The 17,745-nt window shown below is 54.2% G+C and overlaps 6 protein-coding genes across 6 annotated transcripts; 5 read left to right on the top strand and 1 right to left on the bottom strand.

Annotated features, from left to right (window-relative positions):
• Positions 1 to 774: 774 nt before the first annotated feature.
• On the top strand, positions 775 to 3,435 carry ColSpa_09644 (putative 3-phosphoinositide-dependent protein kinase 2; the record flags this gene model as incomplete). The annotated part of the gene is made up of 2 exons (XM_049275856.1): positions 775 to 1,894; positions 2,171 to 3,435. 2 exons carry the CDS (start codon positions 775 to 777, stop codon positions 3,433 to 3,435), a joined length of 2,385 nt encoding a protein of 794 aa, XP_049131813.1.
• Positions 3,436 to 4,291: 856 nt separating this feature from the next.
• ColSpa_09643 (SWI/SNF and RSC complexes subunit ssr4) lies at positions 4,292 to 6,092 on the top strand (the record flags this gene model as incomplete). The annotated part of the gene is made up of 4 exons (XM_049275855.1): positions 4,292 to 4,366; positions 4,482 to 4,826; positions 4,893 to 5,507; positions 5,565 to 6,092. The coding sequence occupies 4 exons, from the start codon at positions 4,292 to 4,294 to the stop codon at positions 6,090 to 6,092; spliced, it is 1,563 nt and encodes a 520-aa protein (XP_049131812.1).
• Positions 6,093 to 6,572: 480 nt separating this feature from the next.
• ColSpa_09642 (putative oxidoreductase) lies at positions 6,573 to 7,471 on the top strand (the record flags this gene model as incomplete). Its single annotated transcript, XM_049275854.1, has 2 exons — positions 6,573 to 6,804; positions 6,888 to 7,471. 2 exons carry the CDS (start codon positions 6,573 to 6,575, stop codon positions 7,469 to 7,471), a joined length of 816 nt encoding a protein of 271 aa, XP_049131811.1.
• A 318-nt stretch (positions 7,472 to 7,789) lies between these two features.
• On the bottom strand, positions 7,790 to 9,135 carry ColSpa_09641 (conidiophore development protein hymA; the record flags this gene model as incomplete). The annotated part of the gene is made up of 4 exons (XM_049275853.1): positions 7,790 to 8,275; positions 8,359 to 8,840; positions 8,905 to 8,989; positions 9,031 to 9,135. The coding sequence occupies 4 exons, from the start codon at positions 9,133 to 9,135 to the stop codon at positions 7,790 to 7,792; spliced, it is 1,158 nt and encodes a 385-aa protein (XP_049131810.1).
• Positions 9,136 to 10,402: 1,267 nt separating this feature from the next.
• Positions 10,403 to 13,840, top strand: ColSpa_09640 (isoleucine--tRNA ligase, cytoplasmic; the record flags this gene model as incomplete). Its single annotated transcript, XM_049275852.1, has 4 exons — positions 10,403 to 10,477; positions 10,550 to 10,903; positions 10,968 to 12,669; positions 12,732 to 13,840. 4 exons carry the CDS (start codon positions 10,403 to 10,405, stop codon positions 13,838 to 13,840), a joined length of 3,240 nt encoding a protein of 1,079 aa, XP_049131809.1.
• A 1,680-nt stretch (positions 13,841 to 15,520) lies between these two features.
• Positions 15,521 to 16,560, top strand: ColSpa_09639 (uncharacterized protein; the record flags this gene model as incomplete). Its single annotated transcript, XM_049275851.1, has 3 exons — positions 15,521 to 15,617; positions 15,697 to 16,472; positions 16,519 to 16,560. 3 exons carry the CDS (start codon positions 15,521 to 15,523, stop codon positions 16,558 to 16,560), a joined length of 915 nt encoding a protein of 304 aa, XP_049131808.1.
• Between the last annotated feature and the right edge of the window lie 1,185 nt (positions 16,561 to 17,745).

Raw genomic sequence — 17,745 nt, 5'->3', positions numbered from 1 at the left:
TGTAATTGCCCAACTCGAAGAATACAAACCCCCAAAGGACCTGGTTGCTTCCAGTACGCCTCTTTCAGAACACTCATCCCACCGCTTGGTTCTTGGGGTAATTCAAATGGTGCACTGAATTGTGATTCTGGTGAGAGGAGAAGTGGGACAGCAACTGGGTACAATGAACTCTCCTTGACCCCAGCTCCATCGTCCAATCACACTCATACTCTGCGGCCACTACCACCTTGCCGCTGAACCACTGCCAAACCGCTACCACTACCTGCGGCCATCGCTGTTGCCATTGACGGAGCCTGCTTTACCGACCGCACCGCTGCCACCGCGACTGCTACCTCCAATACCCTTCATTGTGGTCTGCACTGGGTACCTGGCCACAGCTATCAACCAATTGCACTTTGGTGGATTGTGCACCACTCTTACTGCACACGTACCACAGCAGCAGCACTGCACTGCAGAACCAGACCCAAATGAGACCGAATCAGACGTTCGGTGGTGGTTGACTACTCCAATCCTAACCTAACTTTACCTGACCTTGCCTGACCTACTGGTCCGGTTGACGACCTCACTTCTCTCCTATCCGTTTTTTATTGTGCTGCGCCGCGTTGTCCCTCACCTCACTCTGCTCATCCCACGAGGCATCCCGGGCCACACTCGTTATTCTTCTTTGCCCTTTCACTACTATTCATATATCAATCATCCTCGCCCATCTTCATTTTGTCGCTGCTGTCCCGCCTACCCTCCTCCCTTCCCACTGTCCGCTCTGGAACACGAATCATGAATGGGGACCTCAGTCTGTCGAGGGCCCTCGGAGGATTACGAATAGCCAATCCAGATGACGCCGATGCTTCTCCAAGCAATGCCCAAAATGCCGACATCCTCTCGCCGCCGACCGACCGCCAGACCGATCATCAATCCGACGCCCGTTTAGCACCCCTCGAAGACCCGACCACACAACGGGCTACGACGCCTTACGGATCAACTCCGACGTCAGACACTCTCCTGTCACCCGTATCCCACACCCAATCGCCCGAGGGGCCATCTTCCGCCTACGATGGCTCGTCCAGCCACATCGAATCCCACCGAACGAGTCCCAGCGCCGCGATGCGAGCCGACGTCTATCGCCAGCCCGTATCACCATATTCGGACCTTGACAAAGCCGCTGGTAGTCGCTCCTCAGTGTCCCCGACGCCACGACCCATCTCTGGACTCTACAACCAGCCCCCCGTGGTCCTTGATGATGGCCGGGCACCCCACCAAGCGCACCCTCAGGCCGACCGGTCACGGAATTCGGTCTATGGGATGCTCGCGAGGCAAGATTCGAACAATGCTCCAGGTTACCCGGACGGCTCAACACCAACGAGGGAGCCCAGCCACAGGGGACGCTCTGCCAATCCTGCTCGCCAGTCCCAGCTGCCATCTGCCTCCGGTCCCCTACCCCCACGGAGGAGTTCCAAAGGCATGGGTGGTGGCTATGTCTCAGCATCCGCAGCACCCCCAGGTCCGCGAGATCCATATGGCCCTGAGATGCCGCTGCCGAGCAGCAGTGAAGAGTGGAAGGATCGTGGTGCCGCTGTCGGCGTGCGGAGAGAAACAGATGCGAACGGCAAGACGGTCATTCGGCACGTCAAGAAGGGAGTTAGAGACTTCAGCTTCGGCCGCGTGCTTGGGGAAGGCTCGTACAGTACGGTCTATTTAGCCACTGACCGACAGACTCTCAAGGAGTACGCCATCAAAGTCCTCGAGAAGAAGCACATAATCAAGGAGAAGAAAATTAAGTACGTCAATATTGAGAAGAACACCCTCAACCGTCTGACTGAACACCCGGGCATCGTACGCCTGTACTACACGTTCCAGGACGAGGCCTCGTTGTATTACGTCCTCGATCTTTGCAACGGTGGCGAACTTTTGGGGGTGCTCAAGAAAACAGGGTCCTTCGATTTGGAGTGCACACGGTTCTACGGCGCCCAGATTCTTGACGCCATCGACTACATGCATTCCAGGGGGGTAATTCATCGCGATCTCAAGCCAGAGAACGTCCTCTTGGATGACCACATGCATGTCAAGATTACCGACTTTGGCACGGCCAAGCTGCTCAGAGATCCGAGAGAGGTACAAAACACGGGCGACGGCGCGAAGGGACTGCCGGAAAGTAGCCGTGGCGATGCGGAAGACGACAGCCGAGCTGCTTCGTTCGTGGGTACTGCCGAGTATGTCAGCCCCGAGCTTTTGACTAGCAAAAACGCCTGCAAGGCGAGCGACCTTTGGGCATTCGGCTGCATAGTATACCAGCTGCTAGCTGGTCGCCCGCCCTTCAAGGCCGCTACGGAATATCTCACGTTTCAAAAGATTGTCAATCTGGAGTACGACTTTCCCGCCGGCTTTCCGCCAGCGGCCCGGGACCTGGTTGAGCGATGCCTGGTTTTGGATCCGGCGCGTCGTCTCACGGTTGAACACATTAAGAACCATGAGTTCTTCGACGGGCAGCAATTTGGCAAAGGCCTGTGGAGGACCAAAGCACCGCGGCTGCGGCCCTACAACCCAATTCCTCAGGAACCGACTGTAATCCAACTTAACGGCGTGGCCAACAGCCCCAATCCTGTCGTTGCGCCTAGAAATCCTCAGCCACAGAGCTCGGCTATGAATGGCAGCGCTCGACCGGCTAGGATCATTACGGAGCTACCGCCTCCGACTCAATTGGATATTGAATGGTCGCCAGTTTTGACAAAGAACAATGAGAGGATTCTCAAACTCGGCGACCTGATGGTCGTTTCGAGTCCGCTGCCCAACGGTGGCCACGGCAAGGGCGGCGAGCATGGCGAGGGGCACAAAAAGCTGTCGAGATTCTTTGGTGGCAGCACAACGAAGAAGAGACAGAGGCTAGTCATGGTGACGTCGAGCGGTCGCATCCTAATGGCGCCCGCCGGCGGAGAGGAAAAACGTGCCAAGCAGGAAATATCACTACTTGCACCCGACTGCTCGTGGAGAACTCAGCTTGACGTGAAGGGGCAGACGGTTTGGTGTGTCGATGCGGTAAGTATCCTGGACAAAAAATCTCGCCGCTCATCTAAAATCCGACAGGGTGGCGTCCACTACACATTTGAGGAACCCAAGGGCAGTTCCAACTCTTCAGAAAACGGCTCAACGGCCAACGACTGGATAGAGTCTCTGGAAAGGGCCAAGGAGCTGGCCCTGTCCCAAAACCTTACTGGCTCCTACGCTGGCGACAACGGCTTCGACATGTCATCCGCAGTCTCGAGCCCGTCGAGCACCCTTGGCGGACGAGGGGCATACCCCGACGGCTTCAGCGTCAGTGACCGGTCCGGTAGAAACCACCTCAGCAAAAGCCAGGCCAGCCTGGAGGATCCGACCTCCAACACCAAGCGCAATCGTTTCAGCAAGCGGCAGTCTAAAAACGGGCTCGGCCAACAATTTTGATCTTGAAACGTACTGCTTCATTCTGTAAGATGCTTATCGAGACCGCGGTCCTCCAAAAGGAGAGGGCCTCGGAGCTTTCGAGCAGGAAGCAGACAGGAGACTTGCGAGACATGCAACAAGTTTGTAATGCGACGGAATTCGGTTTGACAGTAAGCATTCAGGAGCGTGGCGTATCGTCGGGTATGCACTCTCCAACGACTTTACATCTTTGGCAGAGGATTTCTGTGGTTTGCACCGCTCGGTGGAAGCATTCATGAACCAGCGGAGGGGTCTCATTATTGGGAGTTTGAGAGGTCAACATGATCGTTAAGAAGGACCCGCCCTCGCGGCTTGCGAGCCATCATGATGTGTATGCTTAGTTCTAGCACAAGATGGTCTCGAATTGGGCGGGGAAATTGACATGGCCCTACGGAAGGGTCCTTGCCGTACGAAGATGATTGCGCTGAGATTGTGAGCAGGCCCCAAAAACGTGAGGCCATATCACATCTCTCAAGTAGGAAGTGTGGCTTGATGACCAAAGCCACTACAGCGTGCAGTAAGCCAGTGGCTAAGGCCTCTGGGACTGGACCCCAGGCAAAAAGAGTGGATCCAACGCGAGACGGGTCACAGTGACTGCCCCTGTTGGCCAATTGCGCCTGGCTGAGACGCTGCCTTGCGTCTGCACCCTGCGCTTGCCGCCTGTGCCGCCTGGCCATTCACTTTTTAGCATATGCGCGTTTGGGGAAACAACGCGACTTCTGACAGTCGATAACGACTTCAATCAAACTTTTTCAGTGACAAGTTATCCAGTGAATTCTGCTCTGCACACTTCTCGATCGGCAGCAACCGCCAGAAATGCAGCCCCAATACCGCCAATATGCTGGCCATGCTGGCGCGCCGCAAGTTCCCCAGCGGGCTCCACATGCCCCAAATCAACGGAGAGGCGGCATCGGTATGCCCGTTCCTTCTTTACCTTCCTTAGTCTTGAGAGGCTTGAACTTCCTTTCCCTCACTGTAGCCTTTGCCTTTGCCCTTGCCCAGATTGCTGCGCGTTACTCCCTGGCAAGTTCAAATACGACAAGGCGAAGACGAAGCAAATGCGACGGCAACCTGAGCTGACCATGCCGCCCAAAGGACCCATTATGCCTCCAGGCCACCATCCCCAAGCAGCCATGAACCAGGCCGCCATGGCGCAGCATCACCCTCCTGGTCAGGCCCTTACGAGCGAATTGGCCAAGCGCCGAAGCCGAAAGCCCACCGACAAGACGTTACCCGATGGTGTCGAGGACTGCATCACGGATGCCGAGGTCGCCCAGCGATACAAGGAGTTACGCGACTTTGAACGCCGGCTGGACGCAACCATGACGCGCAAGCGACTGGACATTGTTGAAACCGTTGGTCGCAATGCAAAGGTAAGCATAAGTTCACTGGGCGTCTTTGTCTGTTGCACGCGACACTGCGACTGATGTTTATTTCAGCGCTACAAGACTCTTCGCGTTTGGATCAGCAACACAGTCGAGGACCAGGTATGGCAGGGAAGCGGTCTAAGTGTCGATAGTTTCGACTTCACGCCGAGCGCCGAGCCTTCCTATAGAGTTAAAATTGAAGGCCGTCTGCTCGAGGATGGACAGGAAGATGCTCCCGAGGAATCTACGCAGAACGCGGATCGCATGGAAGAAGACGGCCCCGCCAGCTCGAGGCGACAAAGCTTCGCGCCTACGGCCCAGAAACAGCGTTTCTCTCATTTCTTCAAAGCGCTGAATGTCGATTTTGATCGTACTCGCTCGAGGGCTGCGTCGGATCAAACCGTTGAATGGAAGAAGCCAGCTGCACCGAACGCTGCAGCCGGCGCAGAATTCGACGAGTTCACCTTCAAACGCAGCGGGGACGAAAACATGAATATCACCATCAACCTGCATCGCCAGGAAGACCCCGAGCGATACCTGCTCAGCCCCGAGCTGGCTGACATTGTAGACATGACGGAGGCTTCTCGCCAAGAGGCCGTTCTGGCTGTCTGGGAGTACATCAAGATGATGGGTCTGCAGGAGGACGAGGAGAAGCGCAACTTCCGCTGCGATGAGCTCCTGAAAAAGGTAAGTGGTTGTCCAAACTGGAATTCCACCGTTCACTGAACCTGACCTCTATCGCAGATCGTCAACGGTAGTGATGTTGGAATCATCCCCAACCTGAACGACTACATCCAGCCTCACCTCTCACCGCTGCCTCCCGTCAGTTTGCCGTATACCGTTCGGGTTGACGAGGAATTCCACAAAGACCCCCAGCCTACAATTTATGATGTGCGGGTAGCGGTCGATGACCCTCTGAGGGCCAGACTGGTGCCCTTTGTAACGAACCCTGCGTATGCGAGCGCCCTTAAGGAGGTTGTCGCCATGGACGAGCAGCTAGCGACGTTAATTTCGGCAGTCGCTAACTCCAAAGCAAAGCACTCGTTCTTCACGTCAATGAGCCAAGATCCCACCAACTTTGTGAGGAACTGGATGAGTTCGCAGAAGCGGGATCTTGAGGTGATTATGGGCGAGGCCACAAGAGGAGGCGGTGAAGATGCCACCGGAGACGACTGGAGACGGGGCGGTAAGGATAGCGTGTGGACATCTTCAAATGCGCGCGAGAGCATTAGCGTCATGCTGGCCAAGCAGCCGACGCAGGCTTCGAGGTAATAGTGCCGAGGTCGTTAAGGCAAGCTTCAGCACGCGTTATTGTATTATTCTGATTTGGTTAAAAGGGACGTCCCTTGATAAGGAGACTGTGGCTAGGAATGAGGGGCGTCAATGGTGAGGCTGGCATTGGACGATGTGCAATATTACCTTGTTTCCTCTTGATGCAATGGATTGTCCATGAGACGGCAATCGACAAATGCCTTTCTCCGCGAAGGCAATGGTACCGATCCGTCAAGGTGTTGCTGTCGAAGTCTTCATTTGGGCGGGATATCCGGTGATAAAGCTAAAGTCCGTTGCGGCCCTTTCCCCGCAAATCTGGCCGGCTCAGTGACGGCATCCCGTGGAGTAGTACATAAGAGCCTGAGATTGGGGATCACGACTTGATTTCATGGAGTGAACCTGATCTCAGAGGCTGTAACCGTTTGTTTCCACATTGCAATTGTTCTTAATTTTCTCTCTCTTCTCTTTCGTATAAGTAACATGACTTCCATCTTCGCTCCGGGCAACACGGCCGTCATCACAGGTGGCGGTGGGGGCGTCGGTCTAGCCATCGCCCAGAATTGTGTCGGCCACGGCATGCAAGTCCTAGTCATCGATCGCGACACAGAGCTTCTGGAAGCCGCCAAGGTTAACCTGGGCGAGGCCGCAACCACCTTTGAGCTCGACGTGGGCCAAACCGACGGCTGGGAGAAGCTCAAGGCAGAGACCACACGTTTGTTTGGAGGTTTGTCAGCCCCTCAAGCATGACAACTGACGTACGCACTTCACAAAAGCTAACTGCTATTGACTGAAAAGGGTGTATCGATCTCTTTGTTCTCAATGCTGGCGTAGGAGGTAAGTCCAACTGGCAAGACCTGGACAGCTTCCGCCGAATTCTTGACACCAATTTGTACGGCGTCATCAACGGCATCGGCAGCCTGCTACCTCTCGTAGGCAACGGGCAGTCGACCAAGTCGGCCATCGTCATCACCGGCTCCAAGCAGGGCATCACAAATCCGCCGGGCAATCCAGCATACAACGCTAGCAAGGCGGCTGTCAAGAGTCTCGCTGAGCATTTGTCCTTCGATCTGAGAAACACGGCCACCTCGGTGCACCTCCTGGTCCCTGGTTGGACATTCACCGGACTCTCCGGTTCAAGGTCTGGCGCAGAGAAGCCGGCGGGCGCGTGGACCGCCGAGCAGGTCGCCGAGTATCTGGAGCAAAAGATGGCCGTAGGGTTGTTCTATATCCTCTGCCCGGACAACGAGGTAACGGAGGAACTGGATCGCAAGAGAATGCTCTGGAGTGTAGGAGATGCCGTCGAGGGACGGCCGCCCCTGAGCAGGTGGCGTGAGGATTACAAAGAGGCAGCACAAGCATGGATTGCCAAACAGCATTGAGTAGGAACGAGTGTTCCGAAACGTGTTAGCAAAAGAAACACGTTGCTGCCTTCGCTGTCATTTGCCGAATGATGAAGATGAATACAGTCATGATGAACCTTATGTTTGATGCCTTGCCGTGTGGGTTCCCCGTCACCCCAAACGCCGGATGCCAATGCATGTCCTATCGCCGCACAACCTCATCCTCAGTCTCGATCCAGCCACACAGATCGGCTCTGTAGCTGTGTCACAGAGTTAGAAAGCTCAAGTCTCATCTGCCCCATTACGCATCCCACCATTGAGACGACAATCACACTTCCTGCCCGCTCTACTTTATATCTAGCCACCACCCGGCATGCCGTGCCTCTGAGGCGCCACTGGATTTGGCGGCATGTTTCTGATCTGCTTGATCAAGAATTCCCTTTCGTCAATGAATTGCTCGTCGTCGGTCCTGTCCTCCAAAAAATGAGACAAAAACGTGAGCAGCTTTTCCCGGTTCATCAACAAAATCTTCTGCACGGCAATAGACTTGTGCGGGTTAGCCACGAAGACCTTGAAGACGTGAAAGCCCTCGTATTGCACCATCTTGCGATCGTCTCTCAGAAGGTTCATGCAGATTTTGAGGTGCTCCCCGCGATCAACATAGGCGGTCATAACGCTGTAGTTCGATCGGTCCAGCAGGATCTCACCAAGGAGTTTGATAGACTGCCGCTTGGTAACATAACTGTTGGACTGTACGAGGATGTTGTTATACTTGTCGAAGAATAAGTCGAAGTTGACTGACAGGTATCTCGGAACCAGCTCCTTGTGTTTCGTGAGCAATTCCTATAGAGCAGGTTACGTTAGACAAACAGTATTACAAAAAGAAGCCTGTGCGGTCGGCTCCTTGGCTGGGCACGAAGACATACCCTAAATGTGGTGAAAGCATCTGCCGCCACCTCGAAGGAGCTCTTGTCGACCCAGTCGAAGAACCTCCAAAAGACACCGTTGCCGCTCTGCCGGCGGTCCCTGTCTATGAGGTTGATACCTTTGCTACTGGACCCAGACTCCTCGTCGTCGTCGTACAGAATTATAGCCGCGGCAGCCTCCGACTTGAGAACCTCGCGAAGGACGGTGCCGGCAGGTGTTGCGCTCTCCTTGTGTTCGTAGCCTCGACACAGCTCGAGCAGTACTTGAGGGCGATTGTTGACAACATAGGACAAGGCCAGAGGATCGCTTTTTGGAGAGGCGGTGGGTGGGCGGAAGCGGAAAACGTAGGAGAAGATGACTTGTGTATCTTTGCGAGACTCGAAAGGTAGGCGCCAGAGGTTTACAGCAAGCAGGTAGAGGAGGTCTTCTTCAATGAGGCCAGTGACGAGCTGGTATATCTGTTCGGGGCTGCTGTCGGACTCTGGACCAAGGTTAGTCGCGGGTTGGGAAGGCGAGAAGGCGTAGAATAAGAGGAGCATAGGTACCCTGTGTGCCTTGCAGAATGAACTTCATCTGGTTTAGGACTTTGGCGAGCTCTTCGGCCTGTTCATCAGGAAGCACGTTAGTAGTCTGAGAATGGATTCGGACAAGACAGAGGGTATGGAGCTAACCTTGGCGGTACCATTTGGTCCTTCGAGCTTCGTCACATGATCTCTGGCCTGCTTGGGCAGGTCGACGGCGGGTCTCGTTCTGGCCCTGCCAAAAAGAAATGACATGGCGGTAGGAATGGGCAAGTACTCGCAGTTTTGGGTTTTACTAATTTGACGGTATGGACGGTGTCGTCTCGCAGGTCCTGCAAGGTAGGATCAAGACTGGTCGAGTTGAATCGGTCGAGCGGGTGGGCTATGAGTAGATGCAGGTTGAGCGCAGTAGGTAACGGGCAGCTCCCGGATCGGGATTGTCGAGGATGATACCTGACACTGGAGATGAAGTCGGTCAACCCCCAGCGATCAGTTCGAGAGAGGGGTACTGTATCAGGGGCTTTGTCGATGAAGCGTGCGTACGGTTTCGGTTGGTATTAGCTCGAGCACGATGGAGTAAGGGTACACAGTCGAGAAAAGGCCCCAGGGGTTGTCAGACAGAGGAAAGACGACCGATGTGGCGTTTGGGCCAAGTCGAATCGGGTGGTGTTTACGATAATTGTCCTGGGAGTGAGTGGACGACGTTCTGGTCGGGGAGGATTTGGCGGCGTTGCTCGCGCGATGACGGTGGTTGCTTGGAGACTTTAAGACACCTCCTAATGCATAGGTAACTTCTGGAGGCAGGAAGTACTCCGCTTGTTTGGGCAATTTTTGGGTTGGTCTAGTAGTCTTAGCTGGGCTAACAAAGTCCACGAGGTCCAGGCGGTGACAGGAAGGGGAGCACCGCAAAGTAGCACGGCTGCAGGGCCTGTGCCGGTGCCTGGACCGCGCTCTCAGTGGCAGCAGCCGGCACTCAAGCATGGTACAGACATGGGGATTTGGGAGGGACCTCTTCTCACCCCGCAGCAGACTCTCCAACCAAGTACCTTGGTTGCCTTAGTAAGCCAAGGTCAAGTTACTCATACTGCCCGGCCAATTGCCCCGCGCTCGACATACCTAAGTCAATTGAGAAAAATTACCCCACTGACTCACCTCTCCCACCAAAAGATCCAACGACCCCTCCAAAGACTTTACATCCAGAGTCACACACCGAGAGATCCTGAGAACACTCTTTTGGTCTCGAGTCACTCTGTCTTTCCGAGTCTTCTCGCTCCTCCTGATCCGCTTCCTTGCTTTCTTTTTTCCTTCAAGAACTCGACCACGTACATCGGCAGGAGGCAGCGGCGCAACATACCGTCCTTCACCCCTCTTCCCCCTCTTCATCTCGACAAAATACCGACAACCAAATTCCGCCCCGCCGCCGTCTTCGGCGTGTGAATATTTGGTTTGCCCGAACCACAAGTCACAAATCCCACCATATACTCCCATCGCCTCGATACCAACATTATCCTGCTTTAAAACTATGTCTATCGACTTCCCCAAGGAGGAGGAGGCTGTACTCCAGAGATGGCGCGAGATCAAGGCTTTTGAGCGCCAGGTGAGCTAGTCCCATGTGGGCCACAGTTTGGGCTCTTTTGTTTTGGTTGTCATACTGACAACCCCTTCGCAGCTCGAGTTGACCCAGGGCAAACCCCTCTACACCTTTTACGACGGCCCTCCCTTCGCTACCGGTCTTCCTCACTACGGCCATCTACTGGCCTCCACCATCAAAGACATCATCCCGAGATATTGGTCCATGAAGGGCTTCCACGTCGAGCGACGTTTTGGTTGGGATACTCACGGCCTGCCCATCGAACACGAGATTGACAAGAAGCTGGGCATCTCTGGCAAGGCCGCCGTCATGAAGCTGGGTCTGAAGAACTACAATGCCGAATGTAGGTCCATCGTCATGCGCTACAGCGAGGAGTGGCGTCACACCGTTGAAAGACTCGGCCGTTGGATCGACTTTGACAATGACTACAAGGTGAGTTCTCATCCCCGTTGCCTTTCTCTCGACCTCTTGGTGCTAACGTACCTCCCCCCTCAAGACTATGGACCCTACCTTCATGGAGTCTGAATGGTGGGTTTTCAAGCAGCTGTTCGACAAGGGCGCTGTCTACCAGGGACACCGTGTGATGCCTTACTCGACGGCTTTGACGACGGCATTGAGCAACTTCGAGGCCAATCAGAACTATCAGGATGTCAGCGACCCTGCCATCGTCATCGCCTTCCCCTTGCTGGACGATCCCGAGACCAACTTGCTGGCTTGGACGACCACTCCTTGGACCTTGCCGTCTCATCTCGGCTTGGCCGCTCACCCTGATTTCGAGTACATCAAGATCGTCGACGAGAAGTCCGGGAAGAAATACATTCTGCTCGAGAAGCTCCTTGGCACTCTCTACAAAGACGTCAAGAAGGCAAAGTTTAAGATCCTCGAAAAGATCAAGGGCAAGGACATGCTTGGCTGGAAGTACGAACCCCCTTTCAACTACTTCTATGAGGAGTACAAGGACGTTGCATTCAAAGTTTTGAACGCCACCTATGTTACTGATGATAGCGGTACTGGTATTGTTCATCAGGCGCCCGCTTTCGGTGAAGATGATTACAATGTCGCCCTGGCCGCCGGCATCGTCACTGAGAACAGACCCCCTCCCGACCCGATTGATGACAGCGGCCACTTCATGAGTCGTGTTTCTGACTTCGTTGGCATGCACGTCAAGGAGGCTGACAAGCACATCATCAAGCAACTGAAGGCCGCCGGAAAAGTTGTGGTTGATTCTACGCTCAAACACTCCTACCCCATGTGTTACCGATCCGACACCCCTCTCATCTACCGCGCTGTCCCGTCATGGTTCGTTCGCATCCCTGAGATCGTCCCTCAGATGCTGGAGAACATTAAGGGCTCGCATTGGGTGCCGTCTTTCGTCAAGGAGCGCCGCTTCGCTAGCTGGATCGAGAACGCCCGTGATTGGAACGTCTCGAGAAACCGTTACTGGGGTACCCCGATCCCTCTCTGGGTCAGTGAGGATATGGAAGAGCGGGTGTGCGTCGGTAGCATTGAGGAGCTGCGGGAGCTGAGTGGCTACACTGGTGACTTGACTGATCTTCACCGTGACAATATCGATCACATTACGATCCCCAGTAAGATGGGCAAGGGCACCCTGAGACGTATCGAGGAAGTCTTTGACTGCTGGTTCGAGTCCGGCAGCATGCCGTACGCAAGTCAGCACTACCCTTTTGAGAATGCTGACAAGTTTGAGAAGTCCTTCCCTGGTGACTTTATTGCCGAGGGTTTGGACCAGACCAGAGGTTGGTTCTACACCCTTCTCGTGCTAGGCACGCATCTTTTCGGTCGCATTCCTTTCAAAAACTGCGTGGTCAACGGCATAGTTCTAGCGGAGGATGGAAAGAAGATGTCAAAACGTCTTAAGAACTACCCGGTGCCTGACCTGGTCATGGACAAGTATGGCTCCGATGCGCTGCGCCTCTACCTCATCAACTCCCCTGTTGTGCGTGCCGAGCCGCTGCGCTTCAAGGAATCCGGTGTAAAGGAGGTTGTGCAAAAGGTTCTGCTGCCCCTCTGGAATAGCTATAAATTCTTTGAGGGCCAGGTGTCCCTGTTGAAGAAGGTCGAGGGCATCGACTATGCTTGGAACCCCAAGGCTCTGGCCAACAATGAGAACGTTATGGACCGCTGGATCTTGGCCAGCTGCCAGAGCTTGTTGCAGTTCGTCAACGAGGAGATGAGTGGTATGTTGAACTCCGTTGCCGCCTGCATATTGAGTTTCACTGACTTGCCGACTACCCACCAGCATACCGCCTCTACACCGTCGTCCCGCGCCTGCTTGGCCTCATTGAAAACACTACGAACTGGTACATCAAGCTGAACAGAAGACGCCTCAAGGGCGAGAACGGCGTTGAGGATACTCAGCATGCGCTCAACACCCTGTTTGAGGTTCTCTTCACGCTGTGTCGTGGTCTTGCTCCTTTCACTCCGTTCATCACCGATACCATCTACCAGAAGCTGCGCCCCTTCATCCCTAAGGAGGCCGAGGCGGAGGACGCGAGAAGCGTCCACTTCCTGCCCTTCCCCGAGGTGCGAAAAGAGCTGTTCGATGAAGTGGTTGAGCGCAGAGTCGGTAGAATGCAGAGAGTCATCGACCTGGTCAGAGTCTCTCGTGAGAGAAAGGCCGTTGGTCTCAAGACGCCTCTCAAGACGCTCGTCGTCATCCACCGCGACCCCCAGTACCTGGAGGACCTCGAGTCCCTTTCATCCTACATCAGGGAAGAGATGAATGTCAGAGACCTGGTCCTCACGTCCGACGAGGCTAAGTACAATGTCCAGTACAGCGTGACTGCAGATTGGCCAGTGCTAGGCAAGAAACTCAAGAAGGACATGGCGCGCGTCAAGAAGGCGCTCCCGACTCTTAGCAGTGACGCTGTCAAGGAGTACTCGGAGAAGAAGGAGATCCTTGTCGATGGAATCAAGCTGGAGGAGGGCGACCTTGTAGTGAGGCGCGGCTTGAAGGAGGACGAGTCTTCTAAGAACCTAGAGACTAACTCTGACAACGATGTGCTCACTATTCTGGACGCGGAGCTGTATGTTGAGCTGGCGCACGAGGGTCTCGCCCGAGAGATCATCAACCGTGTACAGCGCTTGAGAAAGAAGGCGCAACTTCAGCCGACGGACGACATCAAGATGGAGTACAAAGTCATCAGTGATCCAGACAACATTGGTCTCGAGGAGGTGTTTGTGTCGCAAACCAAGGTCATCGAGAAGGCACTGCGGAGACCGGTCGACAAGCACGAAGTCACAAAGGTAGAGGGTGAGATCCCGAGCGAGCAGCAGAAGGGGGTGATTATGGAGGAGGAGCAGGAAGTGCAGCATGCGACGTTCTTGTTACGGCTGCTTGAGTTGTAGAACTGAGAATTTCGGACTTGATAAGCGCTTACTGACAACAGAGGCATACTGGATGACTACTTGCTGTGACGGATAAAGACTTCATAGAACCAACGAGAGGAAAACATCAATATACAATCTTACAATTGCGTTTGGTCTCTACTGTGTTCCTATTCTGCTCACTTTGCTTTCCGGGTGGCGACCTGTGGTTGGGCCGATGTTAGTGATGTAATTGACTCAAGAAACAGGTGGAGAGGGAGATGCAAAATGGTGGCAGGCTTACAAGATAACAGTCCTTTAACCTTAGAAATTCCTTCAAGCACTTGTCCTTGTGAACGGCATTGTAATCAGCAACAATGCACTTGCCGTACAATGAGGCCTGTGTTTTGATGAGTACGTTTGCCACTAAAGCTATGTTCATGAACATGAAGAGAGAACCCGACCTCAGCTGAGCACTGGCCAACTGCTGCAGCGAATTTCTGGATAGGCCGTGGGCGAACCATGGTGGCCGGCTTTAGTTGTCTGAATTATGCGTTCTAGAGGGCTGAAAAGCTGTGAAGAGGAGGGGTGAGATATGATATGATGCAAGATGAGAGAGTGTGTGATTTGCGAAGCTAGCTGGATGACTGCCTCCGAGGTATTGTCTATCCACTTCACGTAAGAGTACCAAAATAAAGGTTGATGGCGGAGCTTCGACAATCACAAGAAAAAGAAGAAGAAAAGCGACGACGGCATAAGGCGGTTGTGGCTGGCGGCTTTATGCATATAGCCGCAAATGACGGAGAGAGAAATGTACTTCGTTGTTGTCAGGAGCTTAGAGCGCTGTGTAAGGGATCTAGTGCGCGGGAACGCTGAACTGAAAAGGTACCTTGGGCGATCTCGAGTGTCCTGCGTGGTTGTAAAGGCAGCTCGAGGCGGGGCTCTATGTCTACAGGGTAAGCACCGTGGGCCATTTTGACACAGGGTACAGCTCGTTGGCGAATCAGATTCCCGTCGCGACTCCAGGATTAAAGTGCAGCCCAGCCAACAACAGCGTACCCACAGGGGCTGGTCTTTCCACCGCTCAGCGAGAAGTGTGGACGCGAAATAAACAGAAACTGTGCTTAGGTGGTGCAAGGTAAGAAAACGGGAGGTCGGGGGGGAGCTGTGCGAATACTTGGCGCTAAGAATATCTGACCTGGGTTGACCCCGTCCGCCGTCTTTGACCTCGAAACCTCATCCCATCGACCCTTCTTGGTTCGACATTCGTCCTTGCCCTCGTTGCCGGCCAAGTTGCACTCATTTTGCAACCTACCTGCACGCGGTGGACATGGCAGGCTCAACAGCACCACGCCCGATCCACTGTCATTACTCCCATCCCTACATCACTTTTTTGCGGCTGTCGCGACACGACTGAGCAGCATCCGTCCATCCCATTAAAAAAACAAAAAAAAACACAAAGCCTATCGCAGTTCGCCTTGGGCCTGTTCGCGCCTCTCCCTCTCTCCCTCTTACTTTTACCAACGATTCGCTTTTGTCGCGGTCAAATGTATTTAGCATCTTTGGCTTACGATACCTCTGTCCTAACCTTGGATTCGACCCTCAGCGACGCGACTGCAGCTGCAATCGCAAAACCAGCTACCACCACCACTACTACTACCATTACTACAACAAACCATATTACCGCCATCTTATTATGCTCCCAGCTCGGCTCCAGTTCACATGCCGTCGCTGCCGCATCGCCCAGCGCTGGCTCCTCGTGACGGCATATCCAGCTTCGTGTCTGTCCAAAGCTCCGACTCCTACTACAGTGACGAAGGTGAGTGCGCTTTGGCCTATACTCGTGTCCTGCAAACTACCAAAATCGCAAGCGTAATGCGACTGACGAACCCTCCTAGAAATCGCTATTCTGCATGATGTCGTCACAGCCGCGCAAGAGAATCTCGAACTCCTTCCCGAGGGGGAACGGTTGGCAACAAACGCACTGTTCCAGGCCTACGACGCCGTCCTACCGCTCTACGGCGTCGACCCGGAGGAAGACCACCATATTTCGCGCCTCGTCTTCCGGATCGGCGGCGAACGCGGCGATGGATCTCTCATGGAAAAACTTCGTGCTGTCTTGTCGAGGATGGGTATCGGGCTCGAATTCGACAGTCGCAGCGACGGCTCCAGGGTGCTCTCAGACCATGGCGACGGACCAGACTACCACGACGGCCCTAGTCACGAAGAGTCTTTCCAGCCGTCTCCGGTTCTCACGGCGACCGATCATAACTCTCACTCGTCCGAAGACGAACCATCTGATGCTGATAAAGAGCACCCAGTCTTCCACCCAGCCCAACGGGAAGAGATGGCCTCCTTGCCTCATTCACAGCCGTACGAGGCATACCATTTGGACGATTCCGCATCTCCCCCAAGGCTAACGCGCGCGGATGCGGGACCAAACCACTTGGATGTAAAGCCCGCTAGACAAATCAAATCAGCACAAAACTATACGCCCTCTACGGCAGGAGACACGGAGCAAACACACCAAAGTCACCAGTCAATCGCTGGTACCAATGAGCAACGTGGCGCTAGCGACACCACGGTCCAGCCTGTTGAGGCTCTCAACCATCGTCCCGCGAAGAACAAGAAGGAGGTGCCCGCGCTCCCCGTTCGGTCCAAGCCTGTGCGGACAGTAAATTGGCTGCTACCCCCCGATAGCACCACTGAACCGATTCAAGATAGACCCGAAGTTGCCCAAGTCGAGAATGGGCCTGAGGTGAAAGCGCCGGACGGCAACAAAATTGATGTTCAACAGCCTCTTGAACCTGAGGTTGCTGTTCGGGAGCCTGTTACATACCGACCTGCCGAACAACCTGCCGAGCAAGAGCAGCCACCAAAAAAACCCTCTAATAGCCAGGCCGAACATCACGTGGAAGAACAGGTAATCGACTTAGAGCCAGAGGAAGAGCCGGAAGCGGAGGCGCGATATGCTCTATTGGAACGACAATCGAGAAAAGCAGCCGGGTACTTGTTACTCCTCAAAGGAATATCCCACTGGAAACAGCATGCTCAGGACAAGCTTGAACGAACAGCCGTGGCCAGGAGACACATCCTACGAATGCGTCACTTCGATTCGTGGGAGCTCGTGACAGCTGAGACCAGGTTCAAAGGCCGCCGTGTTTTTACGTCACGTCTCATGGCCCTCTGGCTTAGACACGCCAATGACGATAATGTGATGGAGCACTACGCCTCAGCTCATGCTCAACGCAAAACTGCTCAGAACGTTCTCGCACAGTGGTTTGCTTCTTGCCCGGCTTCCAATGGACCTCAACAACCGCCCCGTTCCATACGCAGCTATTTGCAACACTGGCAGTCGGCCTGCGCCATTTCACAAAGGTTACAGGGACGTTTGGATGCCCTACATCAGAGGTACGAGCTGTCGCAGGCCTTCAAGACGTGGCACCGTCTGGCTGTATCACATCATAAAAATGTCGCATCGTTTCGTCGATTTAACGTCGTCCGCGATTCCTTGAGTCAGTGGCATTTGGACACACGGGTCGAGGTCTTCAGGGCCAAGATGGGAGTGAAGCTCATTCGTAGCTCCTTGTCCAGATGGCAAAGCGCTTGTCAAGCACCGCCGGCCCTTCGCCAAGCTACCGTTTATGGCGGTGGAAGCACTGTCGACCCTCAGACTGGTCGAGTACTGCCTCGAACCCTCCGAAGCGGGAACTACCTCGGAAAAGTATCGGATCGCATGCTGAAGACAAAGGTCTTAGACAACTGGCAACGACAAACTTTGGCAGTTGCCAAGACCAGCACAACTTCGCGTCATTTTGCGGTGCATCAGGGCGCTCAGAAGGCTCTGGAGTCATGGCATGCCGACGTTAATCACAATAGAAGCCTCAACATGTGGGCGAAGCGTGGCTGTTTCTACGTCAGTATTACAGATGCGTTGATGACATGGC

Source organism: Colletotrichum spaethianum (genome assembly GCF_022836535.1).
Source record: "Colletotrichum spaethianum MAFF 239500 DNA, contig29, whole genome shotgun sequence".
Classification (NCBI taxonomy): domain Eukaryota; kingdom Fungi; phylum Ascomycota; class Sordariomycetes; order Glomerellales; family Glomerellaceae; genus Colletotrichum; species Colletotrichum spaethianum.
This window is presented reverse-complemented; position numbering and strand designations above follow the sequence as displayed.